Source organism: Ambystoma mexicanum, chromosome 2p (assembly GCF_040938575.1).
Source record: "Ambystoma mexicanum isolate Mex_15411 chromosome 2p, UKY_AmexF1_1, whole genome shotgun sequence".
In the NCBI taxonomy this organism is placed as follows: Eukaryota; Metazoa; Chordata; class Amphibia; order Caudata; family Ambystomatidae; genus Ambystoma; species Ambystoma mexicanum.
Genome location: NC_090923.1, coordinates 723784650 through 723805833, shown reverse-complemented (window position 1 = coordinate 723805833; position 21184 = coordinate 723784650). Strand labels below are relative to the sequence as shown.

General features: G+C 48.7%; 1 protein-coding gene across 1 annotated transcript in view; it reads right to left on the bottom strand.

Annotated features, from left to right (window-relative positions):
- Window positions 1–21184, bottom strand: part of LOC138566724 (RAS guanyl-releasing protein 4-like) — a 670136-nt gene that overhangs the window by 354415 nt on the left and 294537 nt on the right. Inside the window, exon 3 of the mRNA XM_069644328.1 lies at window positions 691–796. Within this exon, the coding sequence (XP_069500429.1) occupies window positions 691–796 (106 nt within the window). The remainder of the gene's footprint in view (window positions 1–690; window positions 797–21184) is intronic.

Here is a 21184-nt window from a genome sequence, read left to right as displayed (position 1 = left end):
TGATTCAGAGCCCATGCTAGATATAGCATGGAAAGCCGACATTCTCCCCTCCAGGTTCCAACACCATCATTCGGAGATGGGTGGACATATTGGAGGGGAAATGTCGCACTTTCCAGCAGCAAAAGCTGCTAAAATCTAACTTTGCAGAGGAAACATGTAAATCAGTGGTTTAGCGAGAATTTCTCAAAAGACTGCCACTTTTCGAATTCAAGAAAGTCTTCTTAAACTTTCATTGAACTAGAAAAGTGGTAATGCAGACTGAGAAATGCCGTGTACATAATGGGAAAATGTGTGATGTGGGCTTTGACGGCACTTCCAAGAATACCATTAATGTACGCATCTTTTGGCTGGTGCAGGAAGGGTGTTCTGGACTCTGAATGCAGTCCTAGCCAGCCCCTTGCATGTGAGGTGGTTGGCAAAGCTGTTGCCATACCGTAGCAGGCTTCGTTCATTGCCGCCACTCCCATAACACATCGGAATGCATGTCTTTATGGAAAAGTGTTTAATGGCACTTTTCCTTTTTAACATGCACCTCGGAATCAGGCCCTCGCGCAGAAGTGCAAGAGGGATGTTACAGAGACAGCGGGTTACTTCCTCCCCGCCTAACTTGCTTCACCCTAAGAATGTCTGGCAACAATGCGTTTCTTCTCTTTCTGAGAAGAGGAGGTAGAAACGTGGTTGAAAGGATATAGTTGAAGAAGTCTCTGCGCAAATTCAGTGGACGGCACCACCCAGCTGTGCATGGTGAGGATCATGTTTACCACTCGGTCACTGCGGCAAAGGTGTCCCTCTGGGTCTGCAAAAAAAAAAAAAAAAAGGAAAAAGCCAGGTTAATGCTGGGCGAGATGGCTGGAGACTCTGCTGCCAATAACAAGGATCACTGCCGGACCCAGGTCTGCCAGCGCCCTTTGCGAGATTTGCGCGCACCCCTCAACCACCAGGGCACGGCACCACCCAACACAAATGCAGAACAGCAGGGAACTCAGTTCTGTGTTTCGGCTGATACTAGAACAAGTATCACCTGAGCAAAAGAACGGAGCCCCCTGCTGTTCTTGTAAAGTGTGTTTAAGGACACCTTGCCTCTAGCTCACTATCATGTAAACAGCGCCCATTAAAGAGTTAACAATCACGCCGTGATTCTTTAATATGCGCTGTTTACATGACACTGAGCTGGAGGCAATGCACGCTCGATTTCCTGTGCCGTAGGGGGCGCCCTTGAGCAGCCGCACCCTCTGAGCCAGCACTGACAAGGATGCAGGCAAGCGAGTTGCTGCGGTGGCCAGGGGGGAGGAGTGACGGGAGGAGGAGGCGGCAAGAGAGAGAGGTGACAGAGAGACAAAAATTAACAGGGCAATCTACAAAGATACCAATGCTCTGACTGCTGGTTTAGCTGTTCGTTTTATTAAAATGTGGCAAGCATGCACATTCAAGGGCATCAGTGTGCTACAAAAACAGATGAACAATAAAACCACATACGTTATGACAAATAATACATGAGTCTGTGGCTCTGTGCAGGCATCAGCTGAGACGCGAACAGGCAGAGATGCGATGGGCCATTTAATGAGGAGGCAAGCACCTGATTGTTTTTTTTTTAAACTTTCTTTATTTACACACTTGGCATTGCACATTACAGGTTAATATCACAGGACATATGTAGGGTGAGGAACACCTACCCTACAAAAAGCAGAGTGAATTGATCACAGGGGGCATAGTGCGGTAACAGCCAAGGGCCAATTCAGTAACCAGTGTCTGTAGAGTCTGAACTTAGACCACCAGTAGATCCGCAGAGGGCTACATATGTCCTTTGGGTGGGATTTAAGAGAGCCCATTGTTCCTCCATATCGTTGGCCCAGACAATGCCCCCCAGCCAGGGGTTCTTCATCGTGGCTCTCGCGTTCATCAATCGCAGCAGCGCAGGCAGTAGAAGGCACAGGCTGACGAGTTTACACATATGAAATACACTGGGTTAGAAAATGTGAAATAAACATTGCACTGCGGATGGGACCGTGTCTGTGCCCGTTGTCTACAACAATGCAATGGATACATCATTCCAGAGGGGTGAAAGCACTGGGCAGCCCCATATCATATGGAAATACTTGGCGTCCACACTACCACCCAAGGGCAACTACCCATTCGGCCTGTGTCAGCCTAGCTGGCGTGTAATGGTTGCGGTGCAATATCTTCAGTTGTATGAGCTTTGTCAGGTTCCCTTCAGCTTGCAAACTAGACAATGGTTCTGGGTACATAAGGCATGTGTGAGGCGCAGGAGGGATGTTGCTATCTGAGACCGTATTTGATTTTGGGGTATTATGGCAAAGTTCCAATTCCTTAACATTTCTTATGTAGGAGCCTGGAGGGTATTAAGTGAAAATGTATTTTTATTTTACTCGGGGGAAAAAAAAAAGATCGACGAAAAAGGCAGATTAAAATCGATAATTCGGTCTTTCTAAATCGATCGCTAAAACCCCATTCACCCACCTCCCTAGCCCATAAATAAACCCACTCCTCCCCTCCTCTCACTTTGACCGATTCCGACGCTCCACTCCTCTGGAGATGACAGCTGCTCCCTGCGACTCACACAAATGTGCACAGGGGCTGACATGCACAGAGTGGCGAGGGACATCTTGGGAGTAAGGTGTTTGTTTTGGTGTGTGCATGTTTGTGGGGTGTGTGCATGAGGAGAGGGGGGTGAATGTTTGTGGTGCGAAAGGGAGGGGCGGGTGTGCGGGAAACATTTTTCGTTTATGAGAATGAGGGGAATGTTTGGTGTGGGGCTGGGGAGGGCTTGAAGAGGGATGAAAGGGGATTCGGGGGTGAAACCCCCCTTTTCCTAACAAAACCACCAGGATGGGAGTTGGTGGGGGCCAGGGCCCAATAGCTGATATTTGACATTTTGGAGGCTACACCAAAATAACCAAAATAAATCGGTCTTTTTGGTACGCCGTTCAAAACGCAGAAATTTCACATAGAACCAGCTGGAGTGATCCCAGCTCAAGATGGAAGGAGTGATCATTAGTATTGATTGGCTGAGCAGTATCTGTGAGGTAGTTTGGAATCTTGCAAAATATTCTAGACTGCCTTTCATTCAGCTTTCAACCAGAGCAGGTCACAGCAATCAGAGCTCTTGTAAGAAGCATAGAAGAAGATCCAAGAAATCCTTAAAAGACGTTTCCTGCAGCTATCGTCTGGGCCATCACGCATACTAACGCATACTAATTGTCAGTGGGTAATGAAGATAGCTGAGGGGTATAGGGAAGAGATAGTCTTCTGAATTAATTTATGCGCCACAACTACAAATCATTTTGGGTAGGGCAATGTTGTGTGGAAGGGTTTGAGTGGAATAAACAAGGTGGAGAAGAGGTTTTAGGAGTGTGTTTAGCCAGTGGGGCAGCGGTGGAGTATATAGTGGGAGCAATTGTAGTTGTGCCTGAATGTTACAGAGGATTTTGAGAACGTTTTCAGTGAACAGGAGGCTTGTGAACTTCCTCTGCATCGTTCATACGATTGTTAAATGTTAAAGGTATTTGTACCGCGCACCATCACCAACGGAATTGGTCCTCAGGCGCTCTGGCGGATCTGTAAACGATAAGGGGGGGATGGGTAAGTAAGGTGAAGAGGGTAGTAGGATAGTGAGAGGAGTGGTGTTCTGTTGGCAGCTTCAACTCAGTATACACCGGGTGCTGAGTTTTGGTGCGAGTATTAGATCAGTGTCAGTCCGCGTGTGCTGTCGCTCCAGCTTATGTGTTGTTGCAGTGTTGTGAAGTGAGTGTGGCTTGTGGTGCGAGAGATGGTTGTGTGAGTTTTTGAGTGAGATAAGTACGCAGAGTTTGAGGTTATATTGGTTAGTGGGTTACCTGACCTTTAGCATGCTAACATTCACAGTATTGTCTAGGTGTGGTACTTGTTGGCCTTCACAATCCTATCTAGATGCGACACAGGCCAACGTCCACAACTCCATCCAGATGTGGACATGCTAATATTCACAATTCTATCTAAGTGCGGACATGCCAACATTCACAACTCCATCCTAGTGTGGACATGCCAACAACTACAATCCCATCTAGATGCGACGCAGGCCAACGTCCACAACTCTATCCAAGTGTGGACATGCCAACACCCACAATTCCATCCAAGTGTGGACATGCCAATATTCACAAATCCATCCAAGCGTGGGCATGCCGACATTCACAACTCCATCCAAGTGTGGACATGCCAACATTCACAATTCTGTCCAAGTGTGGACATGCCAACACTCACAATTCCGTCCAAGTGTGGACATGCTGATATTCACAATTCTATCTAGATGCGACGCAGGCTAATGTTCACAATTCTATCCAGGTGTGGACATGCTAATATTCGCAATTCTATCCAAGTGTGGACATGCTAATATTTATAATTCCATCCAAGTGTGGACATGCTGATATTCACAATTCTAAGTGTGAACATGCTGATATTCATAATTCCATCCAAGTGTGGACATGCTAATATTCACAATTCTATCTAAGTGTGGACATGCTAATATTCATAATTCCATCCAAATGTGCACATGCTAATATTCATAATTCCATGCAAGTGTGGACATGCTAATGTTGACAATTCTGTCTAAGTGTGGACATGCTAATATTCATAATTCCATCCAAGTGTGGACATGCTAATATTCACAATTCTATCTAGATGCGACGCAGGCTAATGTTCACAATTCTATCCAGGTGTGGACATGCTAATATTCACAAATCTAGATGCGACGCAGGCTAATGTTCACAATTCTATCTAGATGCGACGCAGGCTAATGTTCACAATTCTATCCAGGTGTGGACATGCTAATGTTCACAATTCAATCCAGGTGTGGACATGCTAATATTCACAATTCTATCCAAGTGTGGACATGCTAATATTCACAATTCCATCCAAGTGTGGACATGCTAATATTCATAATTCCATCCAAGTGTGGACATGCTAATGTTCACAATTCTGTCCAAGTGTGGACATGCTAATATTCACAATCCCATCAAGATGCGACGCAGGCTAATGTTCACAATTCTATCCAGGTGTGGACATGCTAATGTTCACAATTCTATCTAAGTGTGGGGATGCTAATATTCACAATCCTATCTAGATGTGACGCAGGCTAATGTTCACAATTCTATCCAAGTGTGGACATGCTAATATTATGGCACTCTATGTTATTTGGAGGTAAAATAGAGTGGCAGGGGTTTTCTGGAGTAGAGCGATTGCTCTACTCCAAACCCATGCCACACTCACAGTTTTTGTTGGTGTCTGTTAACTGCTGGCTTCCTTGGCGTCCCCTGCGGACACCTGCTGACACATCTTGGAGCCGCCAATGTAGGAGCCGCCCTTTGCCTCGGGTCCTTCGCCGCGGGGGCTGCCGGGCAGAGGGCTGCTCTGGGATTTTCTGTGGGTCAATCCGGTTGCAGTGGGCAGGTTGGGAGGTGGACACAAGGGGAACCAGGAAGAAGCCAGCCCCGGGGAGAACAAACCACGCGCCAAGTGCACAATGGATGGTGCTTTTAAGCGCCATATTTTTAGTTTAAAATTGCCTTCTTGGGGGGTGAGGATCAGGAGACTCCTTACCTTGTCAGGGGTCCGCTGGTAATGGCGGGGTGCTGCGAGTGCTGAGCCTCGCTGCAGCCTCTGTTTGGTTCTTTTTTTCTTTTTTTTCTCCTTTCCTTGGATAGGCCAATCGGGACAGGGAGGCGGGCACAAGGGGAACCAGGAAGTGGCCAGCCCCGGGGAGAACAAACCACGCGCCGAGTGCGCAATGCATGGTGCTTCTAAGCGCCATATTTTTTGTTTCAAATTGCCTTCTTGGGGGGTGAGGGTCAGGAGACTCCTTACCTTGCCAGGGGTCCGCTGGTAATGGCAGGGTGCTGCGAGTGCCGAGCCTCGCTGCGGCCTCTGTTTGGTTCTTTTTTTTTTCTCCTTTCCTTGGATAGGCCAATCGGGACGGGGAGGCGGGCACAAGGGGAACCAGGAAGCGGCCAGCCCTGGGGAGAACAAATCACGCGCTGAGGGCGCAATGGATGGTGCTTTTAAGCGCCATATTTTTAGTTTAAAATTGCCTTCTTGGGGGGTGAGGGTCAGGAGACTCTTTACCTTGCCAGGGGTCTGCTGGCAATGGGGGGGGTCCTGCGAGTGCCGAGCCTCGCTGCGGCCTCTGTTTGGTTCTTTTTTTTTTTTTTTTCTCCTTTCCTTGGATAGGCCAATCGGGACGGGGAGGCAGGCACAAGGGGAACCAGGAAGTGGCCAGCCCCGGAGAGAACAAACCATGCGCCGAGTGAGCAATGGATGATGCTTTTAAGCACCATAGTTTTAGTTTAAAATTGCCTTCTTGGGGGGTGAGGGTCAGGAGACTCCTTACCTTGCCAGGGGTCCGATTGTAAGATAGACTTGGAGGATGGGGCACCAATTCCTTGCGGTAGAATGCCTTAACTGAGAAAGAGAATGAGCATCTTACAGAATATCTGCAAGAGAACTAGGCCAAAGGTTTCATTCGACACTCACAGTCCCCAGCTATGTCCCCTCTATTTTTGTGCCCAAAATAGATCAAGCCTTGAGGACTTGCATCGAATATAGATCCTTAAATAAGATCACAGTGAAGAATCATTACCCTCGTCCATGGATAGCTGTGATGTTGGACAGGATTCAGGGTGATAAGGTATTCCCAAAGCTTGATCTCAGAGGGGTATATCATCAAGTAAGGATTCAAGAGTGTGACGAGTGGAAGACAGTGTTTAGGACACAATTTGGGTTATTTGTGTATCAAGTAATGCCATTTGGTCTCTGCAGTGTCCCAGCAGCATTTCAGTTTTTTTTATCAATGAGGTGCTCCGCGAATACCTAGACATTTTTGTGGTACTCTACCCATCACTTTTTTGGTTTCAGTTTGTCTCCCTATGTGACAGAGGGTATGCCTAGAATTGGGTCCCTTGCTTGCTGCACCATAGGGAACCAAGCTGCACCTCACTGAGGAGGCACAACAAGCCTGAAACATGTCTGGGGTTGCTTGTGTTTCCATGCAGAGGGGACTTGGCCTAGCGGTTCGGGCAGGGCAGCTCCCATTGGTGGCAGTACCTGACTGATTTGCATATGATATGATATGGCATTTATAATGCGCCTGTACACCAGTGTTTCAAGGTGTGATATGTCTGGACCCCTTCTGCAATAGCGCAGACAGTCTAAAAAACTGTGGTGTGGAAGGTTGCCCAGAGAAATGCCAGTGGTTCAGATTAATTCAAAACTTTCCACCCATCAATTTTTTGGTTTCAGTCTAGATCGACGACATCTTGGTCTTTTCAAAGGAGATGACTCAACATGAAGACCATGTCCGGAAGGTATTAACTAAGTTGTGAGAAAATTATTTGTTTGCTAAGCTTGAAAAAAGCCAGTTCCATACGTCCAGAGTTAATGGGGGCGGGCACTGTCAGGTACCCTTTCAGCTTACAAGCTAGAAAATGGTTTCCCGGTGCCTAAGGCAGGTGTTAGACGCAGGAGGGGTATTGTTACTGAGACTGTATTTGATTTTAGGGTATTTGGCAAAGTTCTATTCCTTAACATTTCTTATGTAGGAACCTGGAGTGATCCCAGCTCAAGATGGAGTTAGTGATCATTAGTATTGATTGACCGAGCAGTATTTGTGAGGTAGCTTGGAATCTTGCAAAATATTCTAAACTGCCTTTCATTCAGCTTTCCACCAGAACAGGTAACAGCAATCAGAGCTCCTGTAAAAACCATAGAAGAACCAAGAAATCCTTAAAAGACATTTCCTGAGGAAAAGGAGTGAGCAGAAAATGAAGGAGGAAGACAGAGGTTTCAGCAAGAAAAATAGATGTCCCCTTTGGAAAAAAGAAGACCTAGAATATATATTGTAATTTGTGATCTTAAGAAATGTTGCTCTGGGGGGCGTGGCTTGGAGCGCCATCGATGTGGTCACTCCTCTGAGGCCGCCCGTGGGATGCCCGCCGCCGCCGACGTCAAATCCCAGCGGTTCTAAGCGGGTTTCCGCATCGCCAATGTCATCTAAGGCGACCGGAACCGACATGGCACAACCTGGCCAAACATAGCCTTCGACCGAGGAGGCGTTCTACCAGAATTCAGCGGCCGAACTTCTCCCCCGTCTCCAACCGAAGAAACCAAGATGGCTGCCAAGCCAGAACCCAGCAGCACACTCCGCACCTGGTGGTAGCGGGGCCCTAGAACGCCGGGGAGCTGGAGAGGGGGATGGGACTCTAGCACAGAACCATCCGATTCATACCAAGGCGGCCCAGAACACACCAGTGTGCTCCCTCGGCGGCTGGGGCCTGAGTTCCCGGCGCACACTCCGAGGGACCGAGAGAACGGGCTTCCACCCCTCCCCCCGCTACGCGGAACAAGTCAGGACCTCCGCTCAGCGACAGCCGACAGCATCACAGAACCGCACACGAGAGGCTCATAGAGGGACCCGGAACCTCCACCAGCGAGGGACCACCGATGGAGACCGGAGGAGGGGCGGGGAAGCAGCGGAAGACTTGCTTTCATCCAGAGAGGCCTTGAACCTGTGGGCCTCATCGTAGCGACATACCCCCCCTCATGCAACAATCGGCCATCCTGCACCGTTCCCGACGGAGACCCTCCCCCACACCAACGCTTCCTGGGGCGCCCCTGCCCACTCGCCCAGATCTGGCCCAGAGTGGAGGTCGAGTGCGATATACACCCCGAGTACAGTCTCCCACCGCCCTAGGCCCCGCTGCTACTCTCTCAATCAAGACCGTCTGATACGAGCAGTATGTCGAGGCAAACGAAGGTGAGCAAGGGCACAGATATCTCCGCCATGTTTAATGCACCGGAGAAACCCAAGAAACAGGATCCTCCTAAACTGACCCCACAGAAGCCACAAGAAGACAGGGGCGCCCTCGCTACCAAAGGAGACCTGATAGCCTTCATGGCGGATATTAAATCGGAGTTTCGCGCCTGCCTCTCGGAACTCACCACTAAAGTTGATCAGACGGACCAAAGGGTCACAGAAATCGAACAGAGGCTCGGAGAAATCGAGGACCATTCTCAGGATCACACTACCACACTGGGGGAAGTGCAAAAATCCATCGATTCCCTGCACCACAAATACGAGATCCTGGAGTTCAAACATGAAGACCTTGAAAATAGGGCACGTCGCAATAACCTCTGCATTCGGGGCGTCCCATCCTCTATCCCTGACAACAAGTTAGCGGATTACGTGGGAAGCTTCTTTGAGGCCCTACTCCCGGACCTGGACAAATCCCAGCTCCTGCTGGACCGGACCCACAGACTCCGCCCGCGGCGTGGGACAGATTCGGACCCCCCCCAGATGTTATTACCAGGGTCCATTTCTTCACGACCAAAGAGGCAATATCAGCGATCAGTCGCCAAGGAGATGAGATCACTTTTCAGAGCACCCCACTTCAAATATACCAGGACCTCTCACCACTTACTCTCCAGAAAAGAAGAGCACTTCGGCCTGTAGCAGTGTTCCTTCAGGAGCAACAGACCCGTTACAGGTGGCTGTTTCCGACAGCTCTCCAGTTTACATATAATGGCACCCTACACCGAATCAGCCACTTGGAAGACACAGAGAAAATCTTACATCCAGCCTCGCCCCGAGATCCTTCCACGCCAAACCCGGAGGGGACCGAAGACTCTGGACTGCCTCCCTCCCCAAAGCCCAAACGCACGCCATGGTTGTCAACCCAGCGGAGCAACAGAAAGAGATGAACGAAGACGCTTCCACGGTCCCAGGTTCCGTCAGCAATTGAGCCTGGACGCAGATGCCCCTACCTAAAGTAGGACCCGCCACCTATGTTTCGAGCTAAGGAACCTTGAAGGCGGTGGTGGCGGGCCATACCCATGGTTCATACCCACCCCAAGGATACTTTCCAACCTTTGTTCCTTGGAAACCCACAGTACACGATACGTGATGGGACAGTTGGCCCTGTTGGCCAAGGGTACGACCGTACTTACAATGTCGGTCTACCCCCCAGTTAAAGTTGCGGCCCCCTGTTGGGGTTCCGAGTTAAAACCTCAAGTGCAGGATGATATCAAGAGATTCCCTAACAGACATGGCAGTTGAATCACCGCCCCACGACCCCCCCTAACCCAAGGAAAGGAGAGTGAGTCTTCAGTGGACCTCCAGACGCTTCGGGTCCTCTCCCTGAATGTTAATGGCCTGAACTCCCCTAACAAGCGAAAGGCAATTCTACTGAAACTCCGGGACGAAGACGCAGCGATAGCCATGCTCCAAGAGATTCACCTGCTGCCGGCAGATGTGACCCGGCTTCGTTCCCGGTTATTCCCGCTCTAATTCTTCGCCTCTGGCACAAACAAAAAGGAGGCACGGCGATCCTCTTCAGGAAAGACTTGAACCCACAGATCCTGGAAACGAAAATATGCCCAGAAGGCCGATTTACAGCGGTCAAATGCCTCCTAATGGGAGACCTATATACTCTCATCTCAGTGTACGCCCCTAACACTGGACAATCACACTTCTATGACTCCTTGGGCACATCTCTAGCTAGCTTTGTGGAGGGCCAAACAATTGTCGGTGGGGACTTCAATGGGGTTCCCGACCCCACCAAAGACCGGTCACACCCCCCGACTCCAAGCGACTTCGCCCAAGCACTTAGCCTCCTCCGACTCTTCAGGACCCTGGAGATAATAGACTCATGGCGGGTGTTCCACCCTGACAAAAAAGATTTCTCTTTTTACTCTTTCGTCCATCGCACCTTTTCAAGGATCGACCTGTTCCTGATCTCCCCGCAAACATTCCCCTCAGTCAAAGAAGTCTCCATCGGCACAAGAGCGATATCCGACCACGCCCCAGTGCTCCTGGAACTCCGGGTTCAGAACCCTAACCTCAATAACCCACGTAAATGGATGTTGTACGACCCGATCCTTAACGACATGGCCACCAGAGACAAGATCGCAACAGGAATAAGATATTTCTTTAACGAAAACCCAGCCTCAGACACCTCATTAGCGAACAACTGGGACGCCATGAAGGCAGTAATCAGGGGCTCCCTGATAGCCCAAGGTGCGGCCTACCACCGATACAGGCGTCAGACCCGGACGGCTCTAGAGAACGAACTAAGAGAGGCCGAGGCACTCCATAAGGAGAAAGGCTGGTCCCCCAAAACGCAACGGATCATTGGTACGGCACGGAAAAAACTGGAAGCCCACTATGCGGAACAAACCACCCAACTAATGGCGAAGGCCAAACAGTCATACTACGCGAAGGGTAACAAGGCGAACAAGTTCCTGGTGGCCAAGCTAGCCAAGCAGAGACGCGTCAACGCAATCACGGGCCTGCGTGATTCCAACGGGGTCACTCTATACTCAGAGCCCGAAAAGCAACACCTCACAATAGATTATCTGACCCAAATCATGAAGGCAACCCCACGAAACCTACCACAACAGAAGGAATACCTGCAGCAGGCAGCAGTGCTCCGTCTCTCCGACGCAACGAGAGACGAACTGGAGGAGCCCGTTACAGGGGAGGAAATTGAGGAAGCCATCAAATCACTTAAAACACGGGCCCCCGGCCCAGACGGCTTTTCAACCAGGTTTTACAAACTATTCAGAGCACAACTGACCCCCCACCTGGTTACCCTATTCAACTCCTTCAGGGAAACGGGAGCGGTGACCCCATCGATGCAGGAATCAACCACCGTCCTCCTGCCTAAACCTGGAAAAGATCCAAGAAGCATAACGTCCTACAGACCGATCGCACTTTTAAACATCGATGCGAACATATACTAAAAAATTTTAGCAACCCACTTAAACCGCATCTTGCCGAAGATCATTCACCCCGACCAGGCAGGTTTCATCCTACACCGGACAGCAGGTGACAACATCCGGAGAACCCTGAACCTGGTGGACCTTGCCTCCCGGAACTCCCAAAAACTAGTCTTAGTGGCTCTCGACGCAGCTAAGGCATTTGATAGGGTGGATTGGACATTCATGAGACACACCCTAGGGGCCTTCGGCTTCGGGCCAGCTTTCCAAACGATGGTTCTAGCCAACAATAAATTAGCCTAAAACTAGCCTGAGAATCAACGGACATAACTCGGCCCCAATCCCCTTATCGTGCGGAACCCGGCAAGGCTGTCCACTGTCGCCCTTGCTCTTTGCACTCACCATGGAGCCCTTCGCACAAAAGAGCAGGCGAAATGACCAAATCAAGGGCATACAAAGTGGCCCCACGCACCACAAAATCGCCCTATACGCGGATGACATTCTGCTCACGATCTCGGAGGCCCACTCATCTCTAAAACACGCGATACGTGAAATCGCCAGCTATGGCGAAGTCTCAGGCCTCACCATAAACTTCGATAAATCATCCGCCCTGGGTATCGGCCTCACCCCAGCAGAACGAGAACCACTGACTAAGATGTGCCCGATAACATGGGAAAAGAGTGCCATCCCCTATCTAGGGGTCCACATCCCGGCTGACCCAAGAGACACGTACAAAGCCAATTTCCCCCGACTCTTTAAAGAACTGGAAGGCGACTTGAAGCGCTGGGAGACCCAAGAGATCTCACTGCTCGGGCGCATCACTGCATGCAAGATGAACCTCCTTCCGAGATTCCTATACGCCTGTGCCTCCATACCAGTAGCGATCCCCACACCAACTCTTCGAGGGATCCAGAGAAAAATGCTGAACTTTATCTGGAAAGGTAAGAAAGCGAGAATCCCTCTCAGAACTATGCTGGGGAGTTCCAAACTGGGAGGGCTGGGGGTCCCAGACTTGCAGGCCTACAGAGTGGCAGCCCAACTGGCCCAGGTCCAGGCTTGGCAAAATACGACAAACCGCCCTAGATGGGTAGAGCTGGAACAATCACGAGTGCCCCTACCCTTACGATTTCTACCACACATCCCGCCCCCCTCAGGACCCAATGGGGAGAGCTCCTGCTATCAACCAAACACACCCTTAGCACCTGGGACTGGGCGCTAAAACGAAAGGGAGTGCCAAGAGGACTGAGCCCACGCTCCCCGGTCTTCCATAATCCAATGTTCGCACCGGGAACGAATCCTCGCAATTTTCGTAACTGGATCAAAGGCGGGCTGGAGACCATAGACCAGCTGTACACGGGGGGGAGATCTCTCACATTCGCCCAATGCAAGGAGAAATTCCAACTCCAGGAAAGGGATAGATTCACATACATTCAATTACGCCACTGGTGCTCACATCCCCAAACCCTGCAAGCAGCGACACGCCCTCCTACTGCCCTAGAACTCACCCTGGGAGACCTTCCAACCCGCAGCAGAGTATCCACCCTATACAGGCGCTTCCTAAGTGACTTCCTGACCACAAAAACCCGCTGCATGGCCCAATGGGAGGCGGACCTGGGTCACCCGATAGAGGATCAAACCTGGGTGGACATATGGACCAGAACACACACCTCGTCCACCTGCATCACCAATAGGGAATGTGCGTACAAGATCACGCTGCGGTGGTACTACCCGCCTCTCAGACTTCACCATATGAACCCCCAGGTGGATCATTCTTGCTGGAGAGGATGCGGCCACCCAGGCTCCTTCTTCCACATGTGGTGGGCTTGCCCGAAGATCCAACAATTCTGGAAAGCATGTCTGGGGTCCATCACACAAATTACCGGAACAACGATTCCCCTGGAACCAGAACCGGTTTTGCTGGGAGCTCCAATTCCCGGGACCTACCCGCCCCCCGGGACCAGAGCGCAACTACTAACCCACTGCCTACTAGCAGGGAAAACGGTGGTGACCCGAGCTTGGAAAACCCCGGAAGGCCCTCACATAGCCCAATGGTGGACCAAACTTTGGGACATTCTGGTAGCGGAGAAGGTGACGGCAGCACAAGCGGGAACTCTTCATCGTTTCCAGAATATCTGGGCCCCAGTGCTGGAATTCGACCTGCGCTTCCCCGCCCTGACCTATAAACCTACCGGGGCCCGCTGGATCTTAAAAAATCAGGAGATCCCGGAGGAAGATACATAGACGCTGAGGCGCAAACTGGACAGCCCGGGAGGGAAGAGTCCGCCTACAATGCCTAAGGGACGGATGGACCAAAGGGAGGAGGGAGGGATGAAACTCGGGGGGATAAAGGACTGTGGATCAACATGCCTAAATAATCACTGCTTATAATGTTTGTACCTGTCATCCTGCCTTGATTTAAAATAAACAAAGTTAAAAAAAAAAAAGAAATGTTGCTCTACTGTGTGCAGCATTGAAGATAGAGACTGATGTAAATTTCAAGGCGAAAACCGAAAAAGTCATAATTGGATTTTTGAAGTGCACCGCAGATTAAGGAGGCACGTGATTATTAACAAATTACCAACACGGCACGCATGGCGAGTCGGCATCGGACACTCCGAGGGCCGTAGGAGTTGATAATTTGAAGGCCCTTTGAGTAAAGGACCTTAGAAGGAGTGCGCACGTGATGCACGTTTAATTCAGAATTAATTTCTGAGTTAACTGAAGCATCTGCGGTAGTCTACGCAGTGCAGCGTGCAATTCAGAGTTTCTTTTGGCAAAATTGACAGCGCGGTAACCACTAACCTTGCGCGACTTCCATTAAGGTGAGACAGGAACGTGCAAAGTTATTATTGCACGGGGGATTGTGAACAGCACAGATGTTTAATTAAAATCAGCATATTTGAAAAGAGAAAAGAAAGAGACTCACGCAGCATAAAGCAGATGTTTAGGAAGCGTGAGAACAGTATTTAACTATGTGTAAATAGTTGTAAAAAGTTAAAAGGCAAGAATTGAAATATGGCTAAAACTATGGTGTAAAGTAGCTAAGAGATGAAGAGAAGCATTACTCGAGAAGAGGTTTAGTTGACAAGCAGAAAAAGCCAGGAGCAACAAAGTTCTTTAAGAAGCATTTCAGCTAAAAGCAAAGGCTTACATGTACCTGAGTGTTTTCTAGGTGGGGGGTAGCGGGGATGGGGTTCATGTTAGAAAGACAGTAAGCACACAGTTTGGTGAGATGTATTAATAATCTGTATGTTTTATTTCCAGTTCAGTTGATTAGATGAGCCTTCAGACAGAGCTCAAGGTTGCAATGGGCCGCCGGCAAAGACATGTTTTGTTAAATTATCCATACCCCCCTTCTCCTGGGTTTCCTACACAGCAATTTGTAAATTAAGGATTGTTTGTTAGGCGAGCCTAGGGGGTCTAGGGGGTCTAGAGGGTTCGTCGTCCCCTCCTGCAGCAATGAAGTGCTGGGACCTGTCAGCTTGAATTGTGAGTTATATGACACACTGCGTGTTTGCGCACACATGTCGGTCCAGAGGTCATCTGTAATTTCTAGTTGCATGTCGCTTGCCCGTTTAGTGCAAGCATTGGTTTGTGGTATATCCACGCGGCCCTCAACTAAGCAGTTTAAGGAGGATATCAGGCAACAGCTCTTGTGCGCCGTCAAAGTATACCCTTAGACTGTGTTGCTTTCAGGTTCCACCGGGAATCCACCCCACTGTGTCCTGCATGCCCTGCGCAAGCCAGTACATTGCAACCATATCAAGGATTTACCTTGCAAAAGTATAAGTATGTCACTAGCAGGCATGACATTCCCATCCAAGTACATTGCACCCAGCATGCTGAATCCATTCTGTGCTCAGGTGCGTTGGGAAGTTATGTCTGCCTAAGGTAAGGATGGCACGCAGTTCCAGAGAGGGAGGTCTCTGTGATAGGGGGTGGATATACCCATCGCCTTCCATATTTTATGCCAAGCCAATGCAGTTATGCTGGCGGGGTCAAACACGCAGCTGTCTGCAAAACGGGTGGGAAAGATCAGTGATCTCAAATCCTTATCTCGAGCAGAGTGCTTCTCCAGTCGAAAATTAGGGGGAGGTGGGCCCTCCGAGAACCAAGAGGCCACAAATTGTGCCTGTGCTGCAACCCAATACAAGAGCAAATCAGGAGCAGCAAATCCCCTCCCCCTCGTAAGGCTGGGTCAGTGTGGCCCACTTCAGCCGCAGAGCTCCAGAATGCCATACAAATGTACTGATTTCTGCCTCCAATTTTGCTAAGAATGACTGTCCCAGTGAAAGCAGAATATTAAGGAAGAGGTAGGGAAGTTTAGGGAACACGGTCATTTTGCCAGCTCAAGTAATTGGTAACCATGCCCAGACCTTGAGCATAGCCTCAAGATGAAACATATATTCAGCGTAGTTACGGTCATATGGCACAGTGCCATGCCTGGCGGCTACAATCTCCAAATCGCGAATAGAGGAGAGGGCCCATGTGAAGCCATGCAAGTCGTGTGGCTCAGTAGTGATATCTGTTAGGAGGAAGATCTCTGACTAGTAACAGTTCACCCACAGGCCCGATAGCTCCCCAAAGTCAAGACTGTCTCTCAAGATAAGTGCAAGGTGGATGTGGGGGGTCCCTGACGTACAGTAACACATTTCAGCAAAAAAAGGGCCTTATAAGGTCCGCTAGGTGTTTGACGGCAATGGCGAATATCAATGGTGACAGGGGTCATCCCTGCCGGGTGCCTAAGGTTATCACACATTTTGTTAACAGTACGCCTTTGGCCTCTGATGACGTGTATAGAAGGGATATGTAGGAGAGAAACCCTGGGCCAAACCCACACCTTGTCAATACTGCATATATGAACTGCTAGGAGACGGAGTCAAAAGCTTTTGAATATCCAGCGCAGCGGCTATTGCTTGTGCCCCGGGAACTATCTGTGCCAGTATATTAAAGAGTTTTCACAGGAATACACGCCGTGGATCTCCCGGGAATGAATCCCAACTGGTCCGAATTAATTTTGTGAGGCATAAACAGCATCAATCGGGTAGCCATTATTTCCGTAAATATTTTAACATCTGTATTGATTAATGAGAGGGGGCCTGTAGGAGCCTCACTGCTCAGCTGGCTTATCAGGTTTCAGAAGGACTGTGATCACAGCTTCTCACATAGTATTAATTGCATGGGTAATTTCAGCTAGGGAAACCGGGAGATCTAGGTGAGTGCTAGCTTCCTGTGACAATTGTATAATCGGCAGATGAATGACGAACATGTTGATGTCATCCATGGAGTGAGTGTCCTTGTTGGAATAAAGATCAGAGTACATTTTAAGAGAACACCCCATTAATTGCAGCATGTTTGTGCACTAGATCGCCTGCTTCATCTTCAATAATTGGAATGCAACTGCTACCACCCTCTTGCTGTGCCATTTGTGGGCCAAAAAACTGCCTGGCCTTTCACACTCTCCATGGCACCTGGTTGCCATCGGGGTATCAAGAAGTTTGAGCTCTTGCTCAGCATGTTCCTTGAAGCTATCCATTGCACCCTTTATCTGCACAAGCGTGGCCGTTTGTGGTGTAGCCATATGTCTACGCTCCAATTCATGTAGATTCTCCTTGCATCGTGTTATGTCTTGTTGAATCGTTTTAAGTACACTGAATTCAGTGGATATTGCAATCCCTCATATGTACACCTTAAAGGCTTCCCAAAGTGTGCAGCATTAAGCTATTGTGCGTACATTTTTTTCAAAACAAAGTTTTACGTGTTCATCTATGGTAGCCACAAATTCCACATCTGTCAGTGCCTGTGATTTAAAGCGCCAGCTGTTGCAAGGCCTCGAGAGACTGCACAATGTCAAGGAAATGCAAACAGGGGAGTGGTCAGAGTAGGTCCTGGGGAGCATACAGGCCTCAGAGACCTCACCCAGCAACTCATCTGACACTAATCACATGTCAATGCAGGAGAAGGAGTCAGGCACTGATAAATAGAAGGAGAAGGAGTGAGCCCAGTCTCGTGCATGTATTGTCCTCCAAGCGTCCACCAAGCCCAAGGCTTCCATCCCCTCGCGTTTGACATGTGCAGCCCTCATGAGGGACCTATGGATGTGGGTGGATTCATCCATTTGGAGCTCAAGAATGGTGTTGAAGTCGCCACCCCATATAAAGGGTATCAGAGGATAGAGGGCCAGCATGTCCATAATGTCAATGTAAAACTGGGGATCAACTATGTTAGGGCCATAGATGTTTAAGAGCAGTATCTCCCTCCCAGCTAGTGACTCATAGCCCAGTACATAGAGCCCCAGGGGTTCGATCACTACTTTCTGAAGTTGGAATGGCAATGACCTATGAATTTATATCATTAAGCCTCTGGATTGTGGTGAATACGTGGTATAAAACCTGTTCCTACCCCAGTTCTTATCAAATCCCTCGCAGCCTTATCAAATCCCTCGCAGCATGCAGCAAGGGCATGCGTCTCCTGCAAGTATAAAATGTTGTCTTTGTGCCTTTCTATATGGAGGAGTAGCTTTCGCACTCTTAACTGGGTTTCCCAGTTCTCTCATATTCCAGCTCAGACATGTTATCTCCCTATCCCAGCAGCAGTAGGAGCATATTCTTATCCACCATGTAAAGGTCCCTTAGCCACTGCGCTCTCACCCCTTCCGCTGAGTGCAGAAGTCCCACACATGTCCTCGAATCACATGCCAAGTGCTTTTTTGAAAACCCCAACTTTCCCAAACCACTGTCTGAGCATGCGTGACTGTGAATAGTAGCAGAGCCAAGGCAGTCACAGGGGGGGCAGCCGCCACCCCCTACCTCCCCCCTGGTGCCCAGTGCGCCCCCCAGCCTCCTGCTGGTGCCCTATTGGCTGCCTCACTGCTGACTAGGAAGTGGCTAGTGTTGAGTTCCACGGATGCATAAGTGGTGAACCTATGGAGAGTGCATGTTGATGCATTCTTGTGAATAATAGCAAACCCTCTATCAGTATTCACTTGCCAGTCCTTTTGTTCATGTTGTAGCCTGTGGGGATGAGGACATCCAGGATGTGTGTGGAGGTAAACCATGTCTCTGTAATAAAGAAGACATCTTATCGGGGAGTGGCAATGAGGTCTGCAATGTCTGTTGGATGTAGTACTGTGGAATGAGCATTGATGAGCATGAGGTTGTGTGTTTTTTTGTGGTGGCATGTTGGTGATGAGATGGATGCGGTTCTGTGGGTTGGAAGTGCATGGGCGAGGGGTGCAGAATGGGTCTTTGCATGGGAGGGTGGGGAAGGGGTCAGTGAGGTGTGATGCAGATTCTGCTGATTTACCTGAGATTTGGGGAACAGGGATTATGGCCCTTCCAAGGCCTCAACTGGACCAAACAGGAATTGACCTTTTCTTCATCTTCCCTTCACTTCAAAACCCCGGTTTAGAGAAGCCCTGTAATTTAAGGGTTAAAAATGATGGGAGTAGGTGGGGCTAAACAGGTTGGTGGGTAAAGGTCACGTGGCCTAGATCCTCCTGCACAAGCTGACCAACTGAAAAAGAAAAGAGGCGGGAAGGCAGCTTAAGTAGGGAAAGAAAGCGGCTGGGGCTAAGAAAGAGTAGAAATAACTTACAAACAGATTAGCAGTGGGAGGGACAGAGGCAGCGTGACCTAGAACCACTTCCACCAGCTGGCCAACTGCAAAAAAGAAGAGGCTAGAAGGCAGCTTAAGCAAGGAAACAAGTCAACCTCAGCGAGTTCTGGGAACTGGAGAGCCAAAGGTTGCAGACCCATGTAGGGAGATGCAACAGGGCCAGAGAGTAAAGATAAAATGGAGCGAGCTGGAAAGTAGCTTTACAGAGGAATGTACAGATTTCATGGCAGTTATAGGACATTACAGCAGTCACCCACTGTAAAAACTGGGACACACAACCACAGTACAGTTATTGAATAAGGAAAGGGCACAGAATGAAAGTGCAGATGTAACAATTAGAGGGGCCCGCTGTCAGTACAGTTACTGCAGAAAGTGACCCAAATTCACTGATCATGCACATGCAAGCTCCTCCATTTCCTGGGCCCTTGGAAGCGATGGTTCAGCCTCTATCCTCACATATGTGTCCTCCACCTGCGATTATATTGTGAAGGGATCATGTGAGGAGGGCTGTGATGTAGGCGTGGTCATATGAGGCAGATGTGCACTTTCAAATTGCCAGTGGCAATTAATAAACCCCTTCGTGCAACATGCAGTCACAAACTGCTCATTTACTAGGCACCCCACTTGCTATTTAAGAATTTGGCATGCTTTTTGGCACTCTGATACAAAAAAAACAGACCTTATCTCTGGGAAACGTATTGCTCGTCCACTTCTTTTTAAATGCCCTAACTTCTGACTATGCATCGTTTGCCAAAGGCTTGCGGACCGCTCTTTGCTAGAGGTTGAAAATCCAATAGATCAAAAATACCTGAGCTAGCAATGCACCTGCAGACCGAATAAGTATTAGTTTGCGGGTGGTGCTGAAAAGGAGACCCGGTGCCCTATAGTGGTGTTACCAGGCGAGCCCAGAGACAACTCGGCCTTATGCGTTTGTCGCTGCCCCCTGCCATAGCTATGACCATTGAATGGATGCACTGCAGTGGAAGGCTTATGCCTTCCTATCCTGTGGGGTGGGAGGGGGGCTGTAGCATTCCCTTTAATTTGATGCATGCTACTCCCACATGGTGCAATGCACGAGGGAAGGGGCACAAATGACAGCGAAACTGAGTGAGAAAAGAAGAGAGCTCTTGACCGAGAGAAGCAGATCAACGTTAACAAATAAACCACTACATATGCTAAAATTGTGTGGCATCCAAATTTTATTTGGGTCACTCGATTGCTTTTCCACAATGGCAAAGTTCAGATGGAATCATATTAATGCAATCTGGCAGCACCTTGTAAGATTTGCGACAATGAACTATAAAGGTATATATATATATATATATATATATATATATATATATATATATATATATAATTTCTATCAGGCAAAAAAGCTGCAGCTGCTCTTGGACATAAGACATTCTACAAGATGCCTCTAGTTATACACAATTATGAGAACATGAAAAGGAGCTCTACACGCATAATCAATAAACATATGTACATTAGCAAAATACACAGAATTGTTCTCAAGTCAATACTTTTTAATCTACATGATACACATGCATCACAATTCATGCATTAACCCTACATATTATGTACACTGAATATAGTGAAGTTGACAGTTAATAGTTAAGTGTCTGCATTAAATTCATCCAGGTTCATTGAACACAAAGCACAAATGATAACGCTTAACTCCTATGAAATATAGATCATGATCTTTAAATTAATGTTGTGAATGATATTCTTGTTCTCACCACAATTTAACTAAGATGTTTGTTTATTCCTAATGCCCTGGTGAGTGCCCTGCCAACACGTGTCTAGAACA